The following is a 22,510-nucleotide window of genomic DNA, read 5'->3' as shown; positions in this document are numbered from 1 at the left end:
TGGACGCCTTATCGTTCTCCCTGTTGATAAAAAAAAAAAAACATAAATAAATAACCAGCTCCTAACACAGACTTCAACATAAACTTCATCATCTATATTGAACCTTTAATGTCTTTTAGAACGTCTGTTTTGTAAATGAAGAGGAGTGACGGGCTAATCAGATAAAACTATGTCATTTATTTGCCCACTTCCTCTTCGCGGTAGAGCTTGTTGTGAGTCACTATATCTACATGAAAAATGTGTTGAACTTGAAGAACGTAGAGATAAAAATGTCCCCTGAAAGTTTCAGAGTCTGTTTCAGTTCACCTCCAACAGGAAAAGAACAGAGTACGAAGAAGTCCCCGGTGTTAGTTTGGGTGAATTTAAGGTAAAGGAGGTGAAGTTAAACCAGTGGAATTAAATCTGGTATTTACTTTGAAATAAAGACACTTCTAGTCATCCATATTCAATAATAAATGTAATATTAGTCTGTTATTATTACAGAGACTCACAGCATCTACTAAAGAAAAGCTTTTCTAATTATGAGGAAAATATCATATAATTATAAAATGAGTCACAGCAGTAAAAAGAATCCAAAACCATAACAGTGGAATAGTCATGCCCAAAATGAGTCAGTTTGAGTTTATTAGGTTGGCAGAAGTCAGAATACAATGAAATGTCTTGATTAAAGCAGAATATAAGTGGTTTCTAAAAGCAGAGGGTGGTCTGAGCTGTGGTAGATATTTCCTCTATACCAGGGGTGTCAAACTCATTTTGGTTCAGGGGCCATATTTAGCCCAATTTGATCTCAAGTGGGCCACACCAGTAAAATAATGACTTTATAACCTATAAATAATGAAAAATCTAAGTTTTTAATTTCGTTTTAGTACAAAAAAACCCAATTAAATTATGAAAATATTTACATTTTACAAAAAAGATGTGACTAACCTGAAAAAACTGACATTTCATTTGAAAAACTAGTGCAATTTTAACAAAATTATGTCTCGACTTACTATTTATACATGTACACAATGTTACGTAAACATTTGGAAACACACATAATATTGTTAAAATTTTGGAGTTTGGAACTAAAATTTGAACAATTTCTACAATATTATATCTCTTATTATTATTATTATTATTAACACAACTACAGATCACAGTGGATCCATAAACGCACAAAACATTTAGTAACAGGCAGAATATTGTTAAAATTGCACATTTCGGGTTGTTCATCTTTGTTTTTATTAATGTATTTATTTGCATTTTATTGTGAAAGAATAGTTTTGTAAATGTAAATATTTTCACAGTGTAATCTTATTTTTTTCACTTACTTTTTTTTCAACATAATTTTTCACAAAGAAAATTTGTAGTTGTCACTATTTCTGGGTTATTGTGTTGTTATTTTTACTGTAGATCACATTGGTCTGTATGTGGAACCTGAACCAAAATGATTTTGACAACCTTGACTGTTCATGTTCATTTTTGCACTTTCATCCCGCGGGCTGGAATGGAACCTTTGGTAGGCCGGTTTTGGCCCCCGGGCCGCATGTTTGACACCTGTGCTCTATAATGTCCAGCCATTGTTGTGGTCGGAGAGGGTCACTTTTTAACCAGTTCCTTGCGACTACCTTTTTTCAGGCAAGAATTAAAATATTAAAATTTAAATATCACTGTATTTAAGTTTCATTTATTAGATATAACTGTGATCAAATCTCTCTCTCTCTCCATGTATTTGTCTATTTAACTTGATGGTTAAAATGATAGAGTTAGACAGATATCACTAACAAAATGAACAAAAATAATCAACAAAATGGACAAAAATGAACAAAATAATCAACAAAATCAACAAATTAACAAGAAAATCCACAAAATGAACAAAAATGAACAAAATAATCTACAAAATGAACAAAAATGAATATAATATCCACAAAATGGAAAAAAAATAATGATCAAAATGAACAAAATAATCAATAAAATTAATGAATCAAATATCACTGTATTTAAGTTGAATTTATCAGATTTAACTGTGATCAAATCTCTCTCTCTCTCCACGTATTTGTCTATTTAACTTGATGGTTAAAATGACAGAGAGTTAGACAGATTTTATCACAGTTATTTCTAATAAATGAAACTTAAACAGCAATATTGATTTATTATTATGTTATTGGCTCAGTTATTACATTTGCAAAGATTTTTTTTTTTACCAGGCCAATAATGTAATAAGTTATTAGGTGATTGGCCTAAACTTATTACATTATCTGTTCAGGACTTTTATTACGTTATTGGCCTGTTACATTTTAAAAATGGCAAATTTATGACGTTATCGACTGTTATTACATTATTGGCTTCTACAAGGTGTCGAAGTCATTACAGTCCAGTTTTTTTTTTTGTTTGTTTTTTGTAACTAATTTTATTGATCATCAAGGTCAAACATTGATCACATACGATCATGAACACTCCTGGACAACAAAGCTCTTAACAGAATATTAGTTCCTGTACCAGTTAATGTCCAAGTAGGAAAGGAAGCAAATGAAAGTCAAAGCTAAAGAGGGGAAGAAAAAACACGAAACTCAACTAAAAACTAAACAAAACAAGACAAAAATAAATAAATAAATAAAAATAAAAAATAAAGCAAACCAGACAAAAAACATGCAAACAACCACCGCCCCCCCCCCCCCCCCCCCCCCCAAAAAAAAAAAAAAAAAAGAATAAAATAATTTTTAAATAAATAAATACATAAATACAATTCCTCTCTAGATATTCGGCTGTTTCTACAGATGTTACAGAAGTCCACCAACTCATAAAAATGTCCTTTTTCAGTTGTATCATTTCTTCCATTTTGTGCAGTTGTACTTTAGTCCGGGTTGAACATTCAGACCAGTCTGACCTGAAGTGGATCAGAACCAGGAGAAGAAAATAATGAAGTGATAGAGAGAGCCTGTCTAATAAATGAAACTTAAATACAGTGACATTAATATAATATTATGTTACTGGCTCAGTTATAACATTTGCAAAGAGTTTTTTTTTTTTTGTACCAGGCCGATAATGTACTAAGTTCTACCGTTCCTGTCCTACAGTGAGTTCGGTTCAGTGCTTTTATCCTGTTTTCTGCTTCCACACCTGTTCATTCTGTTCACGCATTCACTTCCCACGGGTTTCCCACAGTGTCTGTCCTGTCGTGTCCTGTCGTGTCCAAACCCACCGGGGGTCTCCGTGTCTGCAGCTTCCGCCGCTTTAAGCCGTTGTGGGCGTGTCCATGTCCCCGGTGTCCCCTCCTCCGTGTCTTACCGGAGTCTGCGTGTGTGTGTGTTGCAGAGCGGCTGTGTCCTGTCCGTGTCCCCGTCTATAAAGGACACCAGGGGGATGACAGTCCGCTGAGCTCCGGGGGAAGATGCTGCTGATGCTGCTGCTGCTGCTGACGGCCGGAACCGGGACCGGGGCCGGAACCGGGGCCGGAACCGGGACAGGCGCTCCGCCGCTCCGGGGACCGGCGCTCCGGTCGTCCCCGCCGGTCCCCGCCTCTCCCTCCGCCTCTCCCCCGCTCCTCCTCCTCCCGAAGCCCCGGGCGGAGTACGGGGCTCCCGGCGTCGCCTCGGCCCGGTCCGCGGCGGAGGAACCGGCCGGCGGCGGAGGTGAGGAAGCCGGGGAGCAGCACCACCATCACGGCGGCGGGTTCCGGGTGGTCCAGTGGGAGTGGAGCTACGTGCAGACCCCCTACATCATAGCCATCTGGCTCCTGGTGGCAAGTGTGGCAAAGATCTGTAAGTCTGGGAATGGGGGGGGGGGGTTAGTTAGTGGGTTCAACTGGTACAACTGGCTTTAACCCTGTAGTTCACTCACAGAAATACTCTGAAATCCAACATTTCAACCTTAGTTTGAACTGAACTGAAAAATCTTTAATGTCCCCGAAGGTCAATTTGCTTTATAACAGAAGTGTAAACAATCAACCTCACACAGTACAAGAAATACAAGAAATACAAGAAATAAACTAGAAAAGCCTTCAGACAGCACAGACCTCTGCCAAGGCAGATCTGCCCCCCCACCCCCACCCCATCTCCATCATCACCAAAATGTAATCATTTGTTCCTTGTCCCACACTCTCTTAAACAGAGGTACCAGCTTGGACTTAAAAGGGTACAAATGCTTGTTGCTGGGGGTGTACTTTTTTCAGAGACATTTCTATACCCTTTTGAAATGGTCCATTTTTGTACCTTAAGTACTTTACATAGAAAGAAAACTCTCATATAGTTGATAATGCCATGAGGTTTAAAGTTTGAACCAGTGGCCTAATTGAGAAAAAAAAAAACAAAAAAAAACGGCATAGGCAAGCTACGACATCAAGACATGGAGGTGTGAATGAAAACTTGATAAAACAGATTATGGCAATAATCAGAGGTTCCAATAAGCTAAATAAATTATTAGGCTATTATCATTGAGCTAATTGGGCTATTAAATTAAAACACAAATTATTTTTAAATATAATATAGAGTAATTACAGTAGGATATATAATAAATAATGTGCCAAGCCTGATGTTTGAACTATAATTAGTCCTACTGTTCAGTTCTCCTAGCCTATAGCCTATTCTCATGGTCTACACACAGTTTTTAATGCTGCAGGGTACTTTATAGTACAAATTTGTACTTTACATAACTTTGGACCCTTTTTCATAGTCTTAAGGTGCAATTCTGGCCTCCTAAAGACCAATATTGTACTTTTGAGAGAACATTCTTAAAAAATGTACTTATAGGTACATAAATGTTCTGATCTCGTACCTCTATTTTTGAGAGTGCAGTATCAACATTTCCTGAAAATTTCCTGAAAATCCGTCCATGACTTTTTAGTTATCTTACAAACAAACAAACAAACCCTGGCAAAACCTAACCTCCTTGGTGGCGGTAATAAGTCATAATAGTTAACGGTGCATTTTCCCAACAAACTCATCTACAGGCGGTGTAAAAACTTAACGGCAGATGGGACGAATGATTTGAGATATGGGTTTGATTTGGAGAACCGATCAAAGCTTTACTACTTTTGTGAAATTTTCAAAATTTTTTATTGTTATGTAGAAAATCAAGGTCAATGAAGTTACCATATCTGGGTCCTAACCAGTACATAGAAAGAAAAAAAAATCTAAGAAGTATATAAAACTAGAAAAGCACTTTGAGAGCGCAGACCTCCGCTACGGCAGATCAGTGTTGTTCGCCCCCCCACCCCCACCAAAATGTAATCATTTGTTCCTTGTGCCAGTATCAAAATTTCCTGAAAATTTCATCAAAATCCATCCATAACTTTTTGAGTTATCTGGCTAACAGACAAACAAACAAACAAACAAACCCTGATGAAGACAGAACCTCCGCCGTTCCTTGGTGGAGGTAAAAAAAACAAACAAACAAAAAAACAAGAAAAACACACATAAGGTGAAAGGAACCTGTATTTTAGAACATTAGAACCTTCCTTTGGTCCCATCAGTCCCCCATCCTTGCTGGTCCAAACCCATCAGTCCCCCATACATGCTGGTCCAGACCCATTAGAACCCCATGCGTGCTGGTCCAGACCCATTAGAACCCCATGCGTGCTGGTCCAGACCCATTAGAACCGCATACGTGCTGGTCCAGACCCATTAGAACCGCATACGTGCTGGTCCAGACCCATTAGAACCCCATACGTGCTGGTCCAGACCCCTGTCCACATCCACATGATCCCTTTGAACATCATTCCTTACATTAGTTCCAGTACTTCATGGAACTGAACAAAGCAGGTCCACTAACTGTTCATGCACAGGTGGACCTTATAGACCCTGGAGACCACATTGGGCCTTACAGACCCTGGAGACCACATTGGACCTTACAGACCCTGGAGACCACATTAGTCCTCAGATCGGGGACTCACTGTCCTCACTGGAATTGGTGATGTCTTGTAATGTATGTGGAAATTACCAAAAATAGTCACGTGCCTGATAAAGGGTTAATTTGCACTGTTTCCCTTTTCCGTTATACCGTTATACTTCTACTCTTCTATTCTATTACATTTTATTTGTACTTTAATCATTCATTTATTACTAGTTAATTACTAGTTCTTAAACTTTTTTTTTTTAAATCAGTGAAGACTTTAAGCCATAAAGACCCAAACATTCAGAACCATCTACTGATCTAAACTGTTTCATACCTGTTGATCCACTAATCCTATCAGTACATGGAATAAATGGTGTAAAATACAGTTCTTCATCTTTTCATGGTCATCAGATATGACCATATTTGGACGTTCAGAGGCTCTGTAGTTACCGTGGAAACACTGTCATCTTCTACAACACTGATTCACCAGCAAAACCCATGGAGTTGGATCAATGACAGCGGATGGACACACTGGGTATAGTGTGGGAAAAAGAAAAAAAAAGCAACTAAAATGAAGAAAAAAAAAAGAATAAAATAAGCAACAATATGAAGGAAATCAGCCAAAGTAATCAATAAAGTGAACAAAAATTAAGAAAAAAAGAATAAAATAGACAACAAGATGAACAAAAACAAATGACATCTTAAATAAAATGAAAAAAAACAAAACAAAAAAACCCCGAACCAAATCAAATAAGAAAATTTCAACAATAATAATTAACAACGTGAAAATAAGCATAGAAATGAACAAAAATGAAAGAAAAACAATTAAATAGCCAATAAAATGAACAATAGTATCAAACCCATGGAGTCGGATCAATGACAGCGGATGGACACACTGGGTTTATGTTCAGTTTATGACAGATTGGACTGAGAAAGACACTGTTTATTCAGTTTTCCTCTATTTTTGATCAAAATAACCTTTAATTTTAATCTGAGCTTTATTGAACATTTATGATCAGTGAATTAAATATAGGAAAACACACGATTTACACTGAAAAAAAACACAAAATATAGATAAGAATACCATAAAAAATGATGATAAGTCACTTAATAAAGGTTAAACTTCCTCGTGGAACTGCCACAGAAGTACCAGTGGGTCTGTAAGGGTTAGTGCTGCTTCTGTTTTATCTGGAGGATCATTCGAAGCATCTCCTGGACAAGAATCTGCAGAAGAAGATGTAAAAATGTGCAGAATGCCACTTGAACTCCTCTGTGTGTGTGTGTGTGTGTGTGTGTGTGTGTGTGTGTGTGTGTGAGAGAGAGAGAGAGAGAGACGTGTGTGTGTAATATGTGTGTGTGTGTGTAATATGTGTGTGTGATACGTGTGTGTGTAATATGTGTATGTGATACATGTGTGTGTGTAATATGTGTGTGTGATACGTGTGTGTGTAATATGTGTATGTGATACATGTGTGTGTGTAATATGTGTATGTGATACATGTGTGTGTGTAATATGTGTGTGTGATACGTGTGTGTGTAATATGTGTGTAATATGTGTATGTGATACATGTGTGTGTGTAATATGTGTATGTGATACGTGTGTGTGTGTGTGTGTGTGAGAGAGACGTGTGTGTGTAATATGTGTGTGTATGTGTGTAATATGTGTATGTGATACGTGTGTGTGTGTGTGAGAGACATGTGTGTGTAATATGTGTATGTGATACGTGTGTGTGTGAGACGTGTGTGTGTAATATGTGTGTATGTGTGTAATATGTGGATGTGATACATGTGTGTGTGATACGTGTGTGTGTAATATGTGTGTGTGATACATAAGTGTGTGTGATACATGTGTGTTTAGGTGTATGTGTGTGTGTGATACGTGTGTGTGTGTGTAATATGTGTGTGTGCGATACGTGTGTGCATAATATGTGTGTGTGATACGTGTGTGTGTGTGATACGTGTGTGTGTGTGTGTCTAATATGTGTGTATGTGTGATACGTGTGTGTGTGTAATGTGTGTGTCTGATACGTGTATGTGTGTGTGTGTGTGTGTGTAATATGTGTGTGTATGTTTGTGTGTAATGTGTGTGTGTGTCTGTCTGATACGTGTATATGTGTATGTGTAGTACGTATGTGTGTGTGTGTGTGTGTGTGTGTGTGTGTGTGTGTGTAAGTCCTGGACCAGCAGGAGTCCACATGTCTGAGTCTGGGGTTTGAAAGGTTCTGTTGGTCCGTCACAGTCTGTGGACGTACACACACACACACACACACACACACGCACACACACACACACACACACACACACACACACACACACACTGACGCGCTGCTGGTGAGTCACCGCGCTGCAGGACAATCCCAGCCTATACATACCCCCAGAATGACGCTCTAATGCCCCCCCCCCCCCCCCCCCCCCATACACACACACTGAGCCTCTGTTCCAACAGCAGTCTGAAGCAGCTGTCACGACTCTGCACACACACACACACACACACACACACACACACACACACACACACACCCCAACCAGAGCATCTGCAACAATAACCTGCATGGATGAAAACCAGTGAATGACCTGTTTAAGCCTGGGGGGGGTGGGGGGGTTAGACTCCAGGAAACTGTTGAGTCTATGGGACCGGATGCACTTCCTCTACAGTGACAGATAAATGTGCCGCACATCCTTAATTTTCACTCTTCTTTCTGCTTCTGCATGGACTCTAAGTGCAGCTGGACATGAGTCAGATGTGCAGAGTCAGAGGGAAGAGCTGTGGAGGATCGGACAAATACAACTGGGACTTTAGGCTGCGTTCCAGGCATCCCGTAACTCCTGTTTTTCCAACCTTCTACTGGTGAAAATGCACTGGAATGTCAGTCAAACCTGTGACTTCCCACCTGTGAACTCGTACTAGATCCATGTACTCCCAGTTCTGAATTCTGACGTCACGTAGCAATGGCATCTCCCATAGATGTGGTGTTTATGCAGATTGTTTTTTAAAACAAGGTATTGCTCTGACATTATTTGTCTGCAAATGTTCTGCATAATCAGCAGCTGCTCTAGCGTTAGTTAGTTTTCAGTCTAATGAGTGCAAGAGTAAATTAAAACCAGATACGTATTCAAATATACAAATAACATAAAAGGTAGAACAGCTTCTCTTGCCTTATTCGCCATTTTTCCTCCTCTGTTTCCCTCAAATAAGCAAAAAACAAACACCTTTGGCGAAAGAAATGATTGTAAATGAGCATAAAGTACGGTCTGCCATGCTGGTTTGTTTACATCTAACTCCCACAATTCCTTGCGCTTAGGCAGTTTGGTGTGACTTGCCTGGAATGTTACAAAGTCGTGAGTCGTGATTTGAAGTCGTGACTTACGGGCTCAAAAAATGGCCTGGAACGCAGCATTATACACACTTCTTATTTACCCCGCCCCTGAAGGAGGGGCAAGGGGTATTGGTTTAGGTTTGGTTTGTTACCTCCGCCCACCTCCATGTTTTCACTGGGGTTTGTTTGTCTGGTTGTTTGTCTGTTAGCACCATAACCCAAACAGTTATGGACGCATTTGGATGAATTTTCAGGAAATGTTGATAGTGGCACAAGGAGCGAATTATTAAATTCTAGTGGTGATGGGGGGGGGGCTGGTCCTAGTGCTTTTCTAGTTTATTTGTTTGTTTGTTTACGCTTCAGCAGCAAAACTATTGGTTGATTTCATACCTAACTGGGTTTATAGATTACCAGTGACCCAGAATAGATGTCATTACATTTTGGGAAAAGTAGGTCAAAGTTCACATTTTGAAGGAATTTTTTAAATCTTTTTTTCTCCCATTTACTTATACTGGGGGAAACTTCAAATGTCTATAACAACAGCAATTTTGTTTCAATTTCCTTCAAACTTGTCACATATATAGAAGCAATAGATATGACATCAGCACACACATAGACATGATGACATCAGCTGGATCCATGACAAAATAAGATACAATATGTGCAAGGGGCGGGGCTTGTTGTGTCTGGAACCACAAACGCAAAGTATACGCTCTGTGTGTGTGTGTGTGTGTGTGTGTGTGTGTGTGTGTGTGTGTGTGTGTGTGTGTGTGTGTGTCTGGGTCATCACACTAACTCCGTACACAGCTGACTGCTTCAGTTTGTCATACTTCTATATTTTTGGTCAGTGAACAGACTAGTGAAAACAGTAAGTTGATAGGACCAATATTTTGGGAGATATTAGTAATTTTGGAATACAATAGACTTATAATCACGTTGCTATGGTCAGAATCACGTGAACGTTTTGGCGGTGACTACTGGATGAATGTAGTACAGCATCCAATTTCTGGATGACATGCTCGACCTCTTCAGCCAAAGAAAAACTGACTGTAGTGTCTTTTCTATTGGACATCTGAGCTAAACTTTCCCCATATTTCCTAAATGTGTTCCAAACAGAAGTGTGGAATGTTGGTTTTTCCATCCAATCCCAAATGTGCTGATTAGTTTCTTTCTTCTGGTAGATGTCAGTAGAAGTCATTCCATAAACATGAACAGAAATCTGTGTTGTTTTGAGTCTAGAATGCTGGCTCCCCCTCTATCTCCTACTAAATTCTAAACCGATGTGGTTTCCTGGTGTGTCCACACATACACACACACGTTTGGGTTCAACTCTTCTTCTTCTTCTCCTGTTGCAACATCCATGTTTGTTTGTTTTTTGTTCACATGACTCTAGTTGCACAAAAAGCTCTTTCCATTGCGGTTTTGTGCGATATACCAACTTCACTACTCCTGAAAAACCACCTCTGGCAAGTGCAAAAACTTTTTATCAAAAAACAACAGTTTTAGTGAAATTACAGCTGAGGTTTATTATATAAAAACTAGTGCTGGGCAGCGATTAAAATTTTTAATCACAATCAATCGCGTGGATTTCTGCGATTAATCACGATTAATCGCATAGTTGTGTGTGTGTGTGTGTGTGTGGGGGGGGGGGGGGGGGGGGGGGTAGTTGCCAGCATCAACAGCGTGTATTGCCTTTAAGTGATATTTCAGACTGGAAGTACTGCGGTGATAAAAAATAATCCCACACTGCAGTGCGGCCAAACAACCCCACCATCTGAAGATATTTAAAATGAAAATGTCCATGGAACAGACCAGTACTTTTCTCCATGTTTATGTCCACACCAGTTTATTTCTGCTTGTGAGTGATTGACAGGAGTCTTAAGCCCACTAATAAGTACTAATACTTATAAGACCAATAATTTGTGATGTTCAGTTGTTAAAAGCAAGCAAAGGGGGCCCTCTAGTGGTCGGAATAAGTTGCACTAACGTATGTTTGTCCTTGCGGTGTTCCCGTAGTCAGTTCGGACATAACGTTTCTTTCACTCTGTTTATATGGCCCGACAAACGTTTGCCTGTGAGTATTTTTTGTTCAGTTGTTGTAAGAATGAATAGTATTAAATATCTCTGATGTGAACTTTTGTTGCTGGATAAAAAGACGTTGTAAATCTTAAATTAACCTGTAAATGCTAATTGTTAGCGTGTCTATGGATTTTCCCATTCAAGTTAGCATCAAGCTAGCGGTCTTTTTCCCATTCATTTAAATGTATAATGCCATGTAAATGTACTAAGGCAATGAACAGAACTGAGACATATTTTGTTTGTATGTTGCAGTTTTACAGTGAGTCTCAAGTAAAAGATTTGGAGAGAAGTTTTGGGCCTCCAGCTTTTCTTGGTAAACTTGTTGTCTATCTGCTGAGCTAATCGCTACACGCACACAAGCAGAGGCAGAAGAATAGGAGTTAGAATAAAAGGGCATTAACGTGAGATAAAAAAAAATTGTGTTATTTAATGAATGCGTTAACGCGTTAACTTGCCCAGCTCTAATAAAAACCAGAGAAAACTGAAGAAAAAATGACTTTTTCAGTCAAATCTCTCATTAGTCCCTTCTCCATTGATCCTCAAATTGCATGTATATAACTTGTGCATAAATATTTGCCAAATGGAAAAAATGGCAACTTCACCAAAACTGTTGTTTTTCAATTAAAATTTTTTGCGCTGGTAAGAGGTGGTTTTTCCGGCACAGCGCAAATGATACATCAAGCAAAACTGCAATGGAAAGACCTTTTTCTGCAACTAGAGTCACATGAACAAAAAAAAAAAAAAAAGGATGTTGATGGATGTTACAACAAGAGAAGAAGAAGAGTTTTAAAAGAAACATGGTGTGGTATGTGTGGATGCACCAGGAAACTCAGTCATTTTAGAATTTAGTACAAGATAGAGGGGTAATATATAATAATAATGAATAGGGGTGTGTATTGGCAAGAATCTGGCAATACGATACAAATCTCAATACTAGGATCATGATACGATGTATCACGATATATCATGATACTGTTAAAAAAAGCAATTTTTTATTGGTTTTGATTCTTTTTTAAAAGATTATTTCCTGGAAGAATTTAATTACACCAGAAATACACACAAATACTAAACACATTTTTATTTGATCACAACAGATCTAATGCTATATCCCAAAATGTTCCTGTGTTCAAACTTAAATTATATTTTACAGACATTACAGTTTAAGATCCTGTTCAGATGCTCATTTTCTATTTCTTCATAACTAACATCATAACATTATTTTTGTGCAATCCCAGCAAAGGAACTAACATCTGCCTCTCAGACAGTAAAAAGTGCTTTTAGGATGCTTCAAATAACCATTATTTAATAAAACAGTGTTAAATAATAATAAATACAAATATAATAATAATAATAATAATAATAATAATAATAATAATAATAATAATAATAACTAGAAGCACTCAGAGAGCGCAGACCTCCGCCAAGGCTGATCAGTGGCCCCCCCCGTGGGCCCCCCCACCCCCGATCAGCACCAAAATTTAATCATTTCTTCCTTATCCCATTTCCAACAAACCCTGAAAATTTCATCCAAATCTGTCCATAACTTTTTGAGTTATGTTGCACACTAACGGACAGACAAACAAACAAACAGACAAACAAACAAACAAACAAACCCTGGCAAAAACATAACCTCCTTGGCGGAGGTAATAAATAAGACATAAACAATAAAGAAAACCAATAAACAAAAATGAACCTCTGCCATATCTGCATTTGAATAAATACCTAAAAATATCGATACAGTACTTTTTAGTCTCGATACAGTATGGTGAGATGAAATATCGCGATATATTGCAGATCTGATATTTTCTTACACCCCTAATAATGAATATATCTGTAAATCAACATGAAATTTTCATCAGTCGCTATGTTTATGGAATGACTTCTACTGTCATCTCGTGATAATAAACAAATCATTGCATTTGTAAATAATGGAAAGACCGACATTACGCACTTCTGTTTTTTCAACATTTAGTAAATATCAGTAAAGTTTTGTCCAATGTTAAAGTGACTATTACCTGATCTTAAACCCAGTGTCCATCCACTGTCATTGATCCAGCTCCATGGGTTTTACTGGGGAATCAGTGTTTACATTCTTTTCTTTTTAACTTTTCATTAAATAACGAGAATTTTAGCAAAATTGTTGTTTTTCCAAAATTGTTGTTTTTAAGCAAATTTTTATGCGCAAGTTATATTCACATAATTTGAGGGTCAATGGAAAAGTGACTGGTGACATGATCATTAGTACATAATGAGTTTCATATTCATTCATTATTTGATGCTTTCCGTCCCCATGACTCTTACATAAGTGACACGTTGCTGTGTGTACGGGTCGTACTTCCTGTTCCCTTATTGTAAAGAGTCACCAATTTACGTTGAGTTGGAGCCGTCCTCAGTGAATCAGTAGCGACAGGACATTTCCAGTCGGTGTCATTGACATCACTGACGTAGAAGTCTGTGTATGAACATTCTCATCTGCAGGTTGGGTTTCACACGTCGGTGTTCTGCATGGCTGACGTCCAAAGATCTGTCACAAACTATAGTGGACCGGTTGTAATTTTATCATATATTAACTGAACAGGCGAGTGGCAACAGCACAGAAAAAGTTTGGACACGTGAATGAATTAGTGTGTGTTTGAGGTTCATTACAGCTGCTGTGAGTATGTGCTTGTGTTCCTTTTCTTCAGTGGTTTAGTTTTACTGTGTGTTTTAGGGTCCAAACAGGTGGAAGAACAGAAAAAGACAAAAAGACGCATTGAAGTTTGACAGGTTTGGACTAAATAAGGCACTAGAATGAACATCAATAAGAGATTTAGGATGTTGAACATCAACTGTGAACTGGAACACACTGAACAACAACAAGGATTTAAATTTGGGCCCAGTAGTTTTAGTTTTAGCTATCTTTTTTCTAAATCAGTCCAGCTGCTTTTTGACACCTGTTTAACTCCATAAAGCAGTTCCACAGTCAAAAACAGAATAAAATAAGTAACAAAATGAACAAAAACAGCTGAAGTGATCAATAAAATGAATAAAAATAAGCCCCAAACTGAACAAAATTAAAGAAAAATACAAAATAGAAAATAAAATGTAGGAAAATAAACAAAATAAGCGACTAAATTAAGAAAAACGAATAAAATACACATCAAGTATTTGAATTTGGTCCCAGTAGTTTTAGTTTTGGGCTCTTTGTTTTTTCTAAATCATTCCAGCTGCTGTTTGACACTGTTTAACTCCATAAAGCAGTTCCACAGTCAAAAACAGAATAAAGTAAGTAACAAAATGAACAAAAACAGTCAAAGTGATGAATCAAATGAACAAAAATGAATAAAAATAAGCCCCAAACTGAACAAAATTGAAGAAAACTACAAAAATAGAAAATAAAATGTAGGAAAATAAACAAAATAAGCCACTAAATTAAGAAAAATGAATAAAATGTTTACAAAATAATATGAAAAAATATGCAAAAAGAAAATGAAGTTAAAAAAAAAAAAAAAGAATAAAATAAGCAACTAGGATTTGAATTTGGTCCAAGTAGTTTTAGTTTTGGCTTCTTTTTTTCTAAATCAGTCCAGCTGCTTTTTGAGACCTGTTTAACTCCATAAAGCAGTTCCATGGCCCAAAAAAAAGAATAAAATAAGCAACAAAATGAACAAAAACAGCCAAAGGGATCAATAAAAGGAACAAAAATTAATAATAAACCAACAAAATCATAAATAACTTGAAAATAAGACACAAACTGAACAAAACTGAGAAAAAAAGAAAATAGAAAATAAAATGTGGGAAAATAAATGAAATAAGCAACTAAATTAACAAAAACAGATAAAATACTTACAAAATAAAAAAAAAACATAAAAAATATGCAAAAAAAAAAAAAGAACTTAAATGAAGTAAAAAATATTATTTGAATATGGTCCCAGTTGTTTAGTTTTGGTTCGTTTTTTTTTCCAAAATCAGTCCAGTTGCTTTTTGACACCTGTTAACTCCATACATTAGTTCCACGGTCAAAATTCAATAAAAACACAGTAAAAAAAAATAAAGGAAAATCACCACAACACTGGAAACAACAGGAAAAACAAGAAAAAACAAGGAAAACGGTGTTAAAAAAAAAAAAAAAAAAAGCCCAAACCATCTATTTTTATTTTTGTTTTTGAGTCCGTCTCACTCACTGCTCTGTGTTTTACCCCACCCATTCCACAGGGGGTGGGGGGTGATATCAATACAATATCAATAATATCAGTATCAGTAAGAATATTATTGTGTATTTAGGGATGTAACGATATGAAAATTTCATATCACGGTTATTGTGACCAAAATTATCACGGTTATCATTATTATCGCGGTATTGTTGAAATTGTGCTCAAAATGTTCAAAAAAAGTACTGATACGCACACTGAAATAATTTAACCAAGTTGTATTTTGAAAAAACAACAACAAAAAAATCAAATAAAATAATTGGCACAATGTCCTTTCTGTTGGCAGAAACATTCAAATGTTAACCCTTACTGGTCTGAGCCTATTTTGTCCGTTTTTCAGTACTTTTGATTTTGCCTTTATAAACTATATACAGAAATATTTATTATACCCATGTTTGGTGTCTTTTTTGTCAGCATAACTTCATTTATATCAACTGCCTGGTATTTTTTCACTTTAATTTTTTACTGCCCTTGCATCGAGTCTCTTCTTTTCGTATGCTAGACAGCTAGCTAACACGTGTGATGTAGGCTCCAATGATGACAAGATGATCCTTTTATCTTGTTTATTATCTTCCGACATTACTTTTAGAACATGTAAAAGACAAATGATGTCCAAGGCCACACATGTTGAGACAAAAGTACTAAATTCTGCACAAACCCGCTTCTTCATTACATTCCGGTCACACAGTATTCCCCGCACATGCGCTGAACACTGTGTAAAAACTCAAAAACACTATTTATGTCTTACCACAAGAGGGCACCAAACCATTACAAATGAACACAGTTATAAAACTTCAGCTAACTTAAATGTACAGGCAGAATAAATTTACTATAAAAACATAAAAGGCCAGAAAACACAAAAAATATATAAAATCCCATTTGAAAAATGTATATAATTTATTGCATAAATAATAGGCCTGTAACGGTACACAAAATTTTCGGTTCGGTACATTTTCGGTTTTCAAAGCCACAGTTCGTTTTTTTTTTTTTCGGTTCGGTACAGGAAGAAAGAAAACCCCTCAAAATGTCTATTAATGCATTTATGAATTTTTTTAATTCTTACCCCAATTTTTGGAGACAATAGAATATAGAAAAACAGGAATAATATAATTCTGCTGCTACAAATCAAATAGAAAATAAAATAAATTATTAATATTACTGAATATATTTTAAACATTAGTATTGCACTTTTCCCTGAAAGGTAGTTTTGAACAAACAAGAAAAATCTAATCACAGTTCTGTCAGTTCACATTCTGCAGAAAAATAACATAAAAATTCCACATGAAGTGCAACATTAACAAGAGGGTAAACTGGTATTCTGTTGAAACAAACTGAAGAGAAACTTTGACAACACAATGAACCAAATTATTTATTTTAGGACAGAGAACAAACTGTTTAGGACACTGTGTGTATTTGTGTGTGCCTGTGTGCACGGGGGATTTTTTTTTCTTTTCTTCTTTGCCAGAGCTGGGGAGTAGGGGGGGCACGCAGTTATATACCTGGGGGTGCGGTCCATAACTAATGTAACGAACGCTGTCATGAAATGAAAGTGAAACTTTACATACTTTCAACATTCTATTTATTCCTCTTTTATACAGCGTGTGTGATAGACAGACAGACAGACAGACAGACAGACAGACAGAGCTAGTGTCAGTGTTTTAGAACTACCGTAGTTCCTAGGGGCCAAACAACGTCCGTCTTATTAACGTCTCTTTCCTCATTGTTGTCTTTCACCTGAACCTGAACTGATCCAAACTGGACTGGACTGATGGTGGAGGGTCTTCAGTCTCCTCCTTCCAGGTTCACATCATATTTGTTGTTTTTTTAACCTTATATCAGCTGCTATTTCATATTTCAGGTCAATGTGTGCTCCTTTATTAAGTCTGTGTGAAACTTGCGCAGATTTAAAGTTCCATGTCAACGCCAAGTTCAACGTCTTTCATTCCTTTTTCTTTTTCTCATCATACTGTGCCGTTTCGGTACAGCTGTGGACCGAAATGGTTCGGTTCGGTACGTGTACCGTTACAGGCCTAATAAATAACACACAGATACTTAACGAACCTTTTCAGAGACTTTAAAAGTGAATATTGGTTCCAAATATTAGGTATAGAAAATTAAAATTAAAACTATGCTCAAATATTTGACATAGAGGCAGATCTTTACACAGGGGTTTTCTCCAGAAAAGTGCTGTAATCAAACACGGTTATCATGATAATTAGAATTTAAACGCTAATACTAACTGTTGGTAATTTTACTGCGGTTTATCGTTATACCGGTGATCGTTACATCCCTGTGTGTATTATATGAGGAAGAGGAAGAGCAGATATTTGTGTTAAAACTGAGGGTAAAAGTCAAACATAGTCAGTAAAACATCCTGTAAAACTCCTGTCCTCTTCCTTTGGTTCCTTCGTTGTCTTTTCTTTCCTTCAACTGTAAATGTTCATGATGGGATGTCGTTGATGAATGTACCCAGTGTTTCTGTACTCGCCGTCCGTCTGGTGTGTGGGAGGATCATCTGTGTGTGTACGAATATGTGCAAATATGTACGAATATGTGCTGTAACCTGAGCGAGCAGACCCAGATATAGAAAGGATCAGGTTTGGACGTTCAACAGGGTTCCAGGTTTGGTTGGAAATTTGAAGGTTTAAGTTTTGTCCGCCTGCTGTCAGTTTATGCCATGCTATAGGAGGAAGAGTGGAAGAAGGATGTGGTGTGTGGGGTCACGGGGAGGTCAGGGCACGGAGCGCTCATGCTGCATTCTAGTGTGACTCAGAAAATAGGAATTCCCAAAGACACGTTGGGTTTGAGCAGACTCAGGTTCCTCCTCAGCCTGTGTGTCGAAGCTGCTCAGACACTTTTCTAAACAACACAGACAGATGACAGGGGGCGGGGCTCAGCCTGTTGCCATGGGTGACGCCTGGTTTTATGAATCAACCTACTATGTGTACACACTGGTGACACACACACAACATGCACAGTGGGTTAGTGGTCCCTGGACAAGTGGGTAGACGCTCACTGTTTTTTAAGTAGTCCAGAAAAAGTGCCCTATATTAGAAACAGTGACATGTCAGACTGCTCTGTTTACTTTACCCAAAAATCCATCAGTAGTATTTACTCACTACTATAAAATTATCATGACTTGATCCGGAGCAGTTTGTAGGTTTTACTGGACACACAAGTATACTGCAGGAATGGAAATGGATTCAACAGGAGGAAAACACAGGAGAACGTTAGCCTTTAATAACGTTAGCCTTTCATAATGGTAGCCTTCATAACACTAGCCTTTCATAATGTTAGCCTTTCATAGCATTAGCCTTTCATAACGCTAGTCTTTCATAACATTAGCCTTCACAATGTTAGCCTTTCATAGCATTAGCCTTTCATAATGTTAGCCTTTCATAACGCTACCCTTTCTTAATGTTAGCCTTTCATCGTGCTTGCCTTTCATAACATTAGCCTTTCATAACATTAGCCTTTCATTACATTAGTCTTTCATAATGTTAGCCTTTCATAGCATTAGCCTTTCATAATGTTAGCCTTTCATAACGCTAGCCTTTCATAACATTAGCCTTCACAATGTTAGCCTTTCATAGCATTAGCCCTTCATAATGTTAGCCTTTCATAACGCTAGCCTTTCTTAATGTTAGCCTTTCATCGTGCTTGCCTTTCATAACATTAGCCTTTCATTACATTAGTCTTTCATAATGTTAGCCTTTCATAGCATTAGCCTTTCATAATGTTAGCCTTTCATAACGCTAGCCTTTCATAACATTAGCCTTCACAATGTTAGCCTTTCATGGCATTAGCCCTTCATAATGTTAGCCTTTCATAACGCTAGCCTTTCTTAATGTTAGCCTTTCATCGCGCTTGCCTTTCATAACATTAGCCTTTCATTACATTAGTCTTTCATAATGTTAGCCTTTCATAGCATTAGCCTTTCATAATGTTAGCCTTTCATAACGTTAGCCTTTCATAGCGTTCGCCTTTTATAACGTTAGCCTCCATAACGATAGCTTTTCATAATGATTGCCATTCATAATGTTAGCCTTTCATAATGTTAGCCTTTCATAGCATTAACCTTTCATAATGTTAGCCTTTCATAGCCTTAGCCTTTCATAGCCTTAGCCTTTCATAATGTTAGCTTTTCATAGCCTTAGCCTTTTATAACGTTAGCCTTTCATAATGTTAGCCGTTTGTAACATTAGCCTTTCATAAGGTTAGCCTTTCATAACATTAGCCTACTCACACAGTTTAACTCTTGGTGACACCATCTCTTCTCGTCTAAATGTGCAGTCATATGTCCAGTAGTTTAAAACAGTGACTCATTCTGAAACCACCGTAAAACTTACCTCAGAATTATGTATTCCATTAAAGTAGGTTCTCTCCATACGTGGAACTCACTTGAAATACGTTTATTCTGCCTTTTTTGTTTGCAATTCCAACTTTCAACGACATGTGCAGTGACCTGTCAGTCAACTGGGGTGGCATTGTCACCTGAGGAGGTGTCCAGTCAGGTTCCAGAGGTGGACAGCGCTAGTTAGTAATATTTTCCTCGGAATGACCCGCCCTACTCTGCCTCTGATTGGCTCATCAGTCCTCATGCCTAAAGTTAACCAATCTAATCAGTGAAGGCAGCGAGTATTAGCCAATTAGAGGCAGAGTAGGGCGGGTCATGGCTTCAACAACCTAGAGAAAAAATCAGATACGATTGAATGGTGTGCATTAGGGGGATTTAGAAGAGGGTATACACAATTTTAAATATTACCAATGGTCTGTTTTATAAACAACATATGTTACTGTGGAAGTGTAAAAGTGAGTGAATGAACTGAATATTAGTGTTTACAACCGAGTACGTTTGTCCAACTGTAGTTTTACTGGTGAATCAGTGACTGTGGTCAAACCAGCCCCTAGTGTTTTTCATGTGCACTATTTATCTGATAATTATAGTAAAATAAGTTGGATAAAGTAGTTTTAAGGCTATTTTTAACATGAAGTAACATCTTTTTCCTCCATATGTATGTCATGAATCTAGTATATTTGGTATTATAAAAGTATTTTCGTCGGAAATAGTGTAAGAGACGAAATTCAATGATGAAAAAAATTAATAAAATAAAAATAATTTACTCCCTCCAAAAGTAGCCTGGAAGAAGTAGTTGGGATTTTGGAGTATGATTACTAAAAAGTACACAGTACAAGTAGTTGATAGTGTTTGTTATATATACTTTAGATTAGTTGGTTTTGTAGTGTTTAAATGAACATACATATTTATTTCAGTCTCTTTTCTTCAGATACCACAACAAAATACACTAAATCTGTGCACAGCCTTAAAAAACTGAACTAAATGAGTTAAAGGTTAAAGTCAGTATTTAGTTTGACCTGTGACCCCATGAAAAGAAACAGCAAAAACTGTTAGAAACATCTGGAATGTGTTGAATGAAACTGGAATAAAGCATTAGAAATTGAACAAAAGGGTTAAAGACATGTTAAGGTCAAAGGTCACATTAAATAAAAACCACTGTGGCTTAGAGAAACTGTTTTAACCTGAAACTGTGTTTTTTTTACTGTTGTTCAAACTACAGTAAAGTATATACAGCAGTAAAATATACAGATTAAAACGGTCTGTGACACACAATTAGAACAGCAGTTTGGACTAGACAGTAGATTATCCATGTGATAATTAGACATATACATATACAGGGTGGGGAAGCAAAATTTACAATATTTTGAGGCAGGGATTTAAAGACAGTGTATGACCAACTAGTTTATTGAAAGTCATGAGAATTTATTTGCCACAAGAAAATTTCCATAATAGAAAATGTTTTTATTCTATGTGTCCTCCTTCTTTCTCAATAACTGCCTTCACACGCTTCCTGAAACTTGCGCAAGTGTTCCTCAAATATTGGGGTGACAACTTCTCCCATTCTTCTTTAATAGTATCTTCCAGACTTTCTCGTAATAGTTTTGCTCATAGTCATTCTCTTCTTTCCATTATAAACAGTCTTTATGGACACTCCAACTATTTTTGAAATCTCCTTTGGTGTGACGAGTGCATTCAGCAAATCACACACTCTTTGACGTTTGCTTTCCTGATTACTCATATGGGCAAAAATTTCTGAAAAGGTATGGATAATAGTGTTAGGTATGATTATGACATCAATATATGTTTGGTTTCAAAACAATTGACGTAGTGCCTGCTGAGAAAAAACAACTAAATGTTCATTGTAAATTTTGCTTCCCCACCCTGTATAAGTGTACACAAAACATCTATAGGAGGAGTTGAAACAGAGGATTACTTACTAAAGGTGTGGGTCCAGTAGTGAAGGATGAATAGAAAGAAAAAATGATTGAGTTTAAAAATGTGAGGAGATCAAATGAGGATGAACAGAAGTGGTTCAGATCGAATTAGAGCCAAAAAACAGAGTGTGTTGAAGCTTTGAAGTGTTTGTTTTTACCCCTGTTGATTTATGACACGTGTTGTTCAACCGCGTACCTGGTTTATATATATATATATATATGTGTGTGTGTGTGTGTGTGTGTGTGTGTGTGTGTGTGTGTGTGTGTGTGTGTGTGATATTACGTGTTATCATCTGTCTTGTCATGACTCACAGGTGACATTAAGTGATGGATTCCTCACCATGTGTTCAAGGCCACACACACACACACACACACACACACACACACACACACAGAGCAAAGGTTTTAATAATAAAACATGAGTCATATCTTATTGAAATGTGTCAAATTTGCTTAAACCAGATACATTTGATGTGAAGTGACTATGATTCACCTCTTTTTTTCTCTCCTCATGTTCTGTCACCGCCAGTATTTTTCCATAATCGAAGCCATACGTTAGGAATAAATATAACTGACATCTGATATTGGTCTGTATTATTATTATTATTATTTTTTATTTCTTTTGTTATTAATCATTTTTATTTTTACTTAGATAATCACAACAAAAAAGTAGTAAGTAAGTAAATTTTATTTTATAGAGCACTTTCACAGACAGTCACAAAGTGCTTTACAGTGCGAAGTACAAATAAACAGTCCAAATAAAAATACAATGAAAATACCATTAAACACAATAAAATACAATTCAAATATAATAAA

At 37.0% G+C, this 22,510-nt stretch overlaps 1 protein-coding gene across 1 annotated transcript in view; it reads left to right on the top strand.

Moving 5' to 3' along the window:
* The first annotated feature begins 3,278 nt into the window (after positions 1-3,278).
* slc9a5 (solute carrier family 9 member A5) overlaps positions 3,279-22,510 on the top strand; it is a 65,734-nt gene continuing 46,502 nt past the window's right edge. The window contains exon 1 of the mRNA XM_030162120.1: positions 3,279-3,743. Coding sequence (XP_030017980.1) covers positions 3,374-3,743 — 370 coding nt within the window. The 5' untranslated portion in view covers positions 3,279-3,373. The remainder of the gene's footprint in view (positions 3,744-22,510) is intronic.

This window comes from Sphaeramia orbicularis, chromosome 3, assembly GCF_902148855.1.
Source record: "Sphaeramia orbicularis chromosome 3, fSphaOr1.1, whole genome shotgun sequence".
NCBI classification, from domain to species: Eukaryota; Metazoa; Chordata; class Actinopteri; order Kurtiformes; family Apogonidae; genus Sphaeramia; species Sphaeramia orbicularis.
This window is presented reverse-complemented; position numbering and strand designations above follow the sequence as displayed.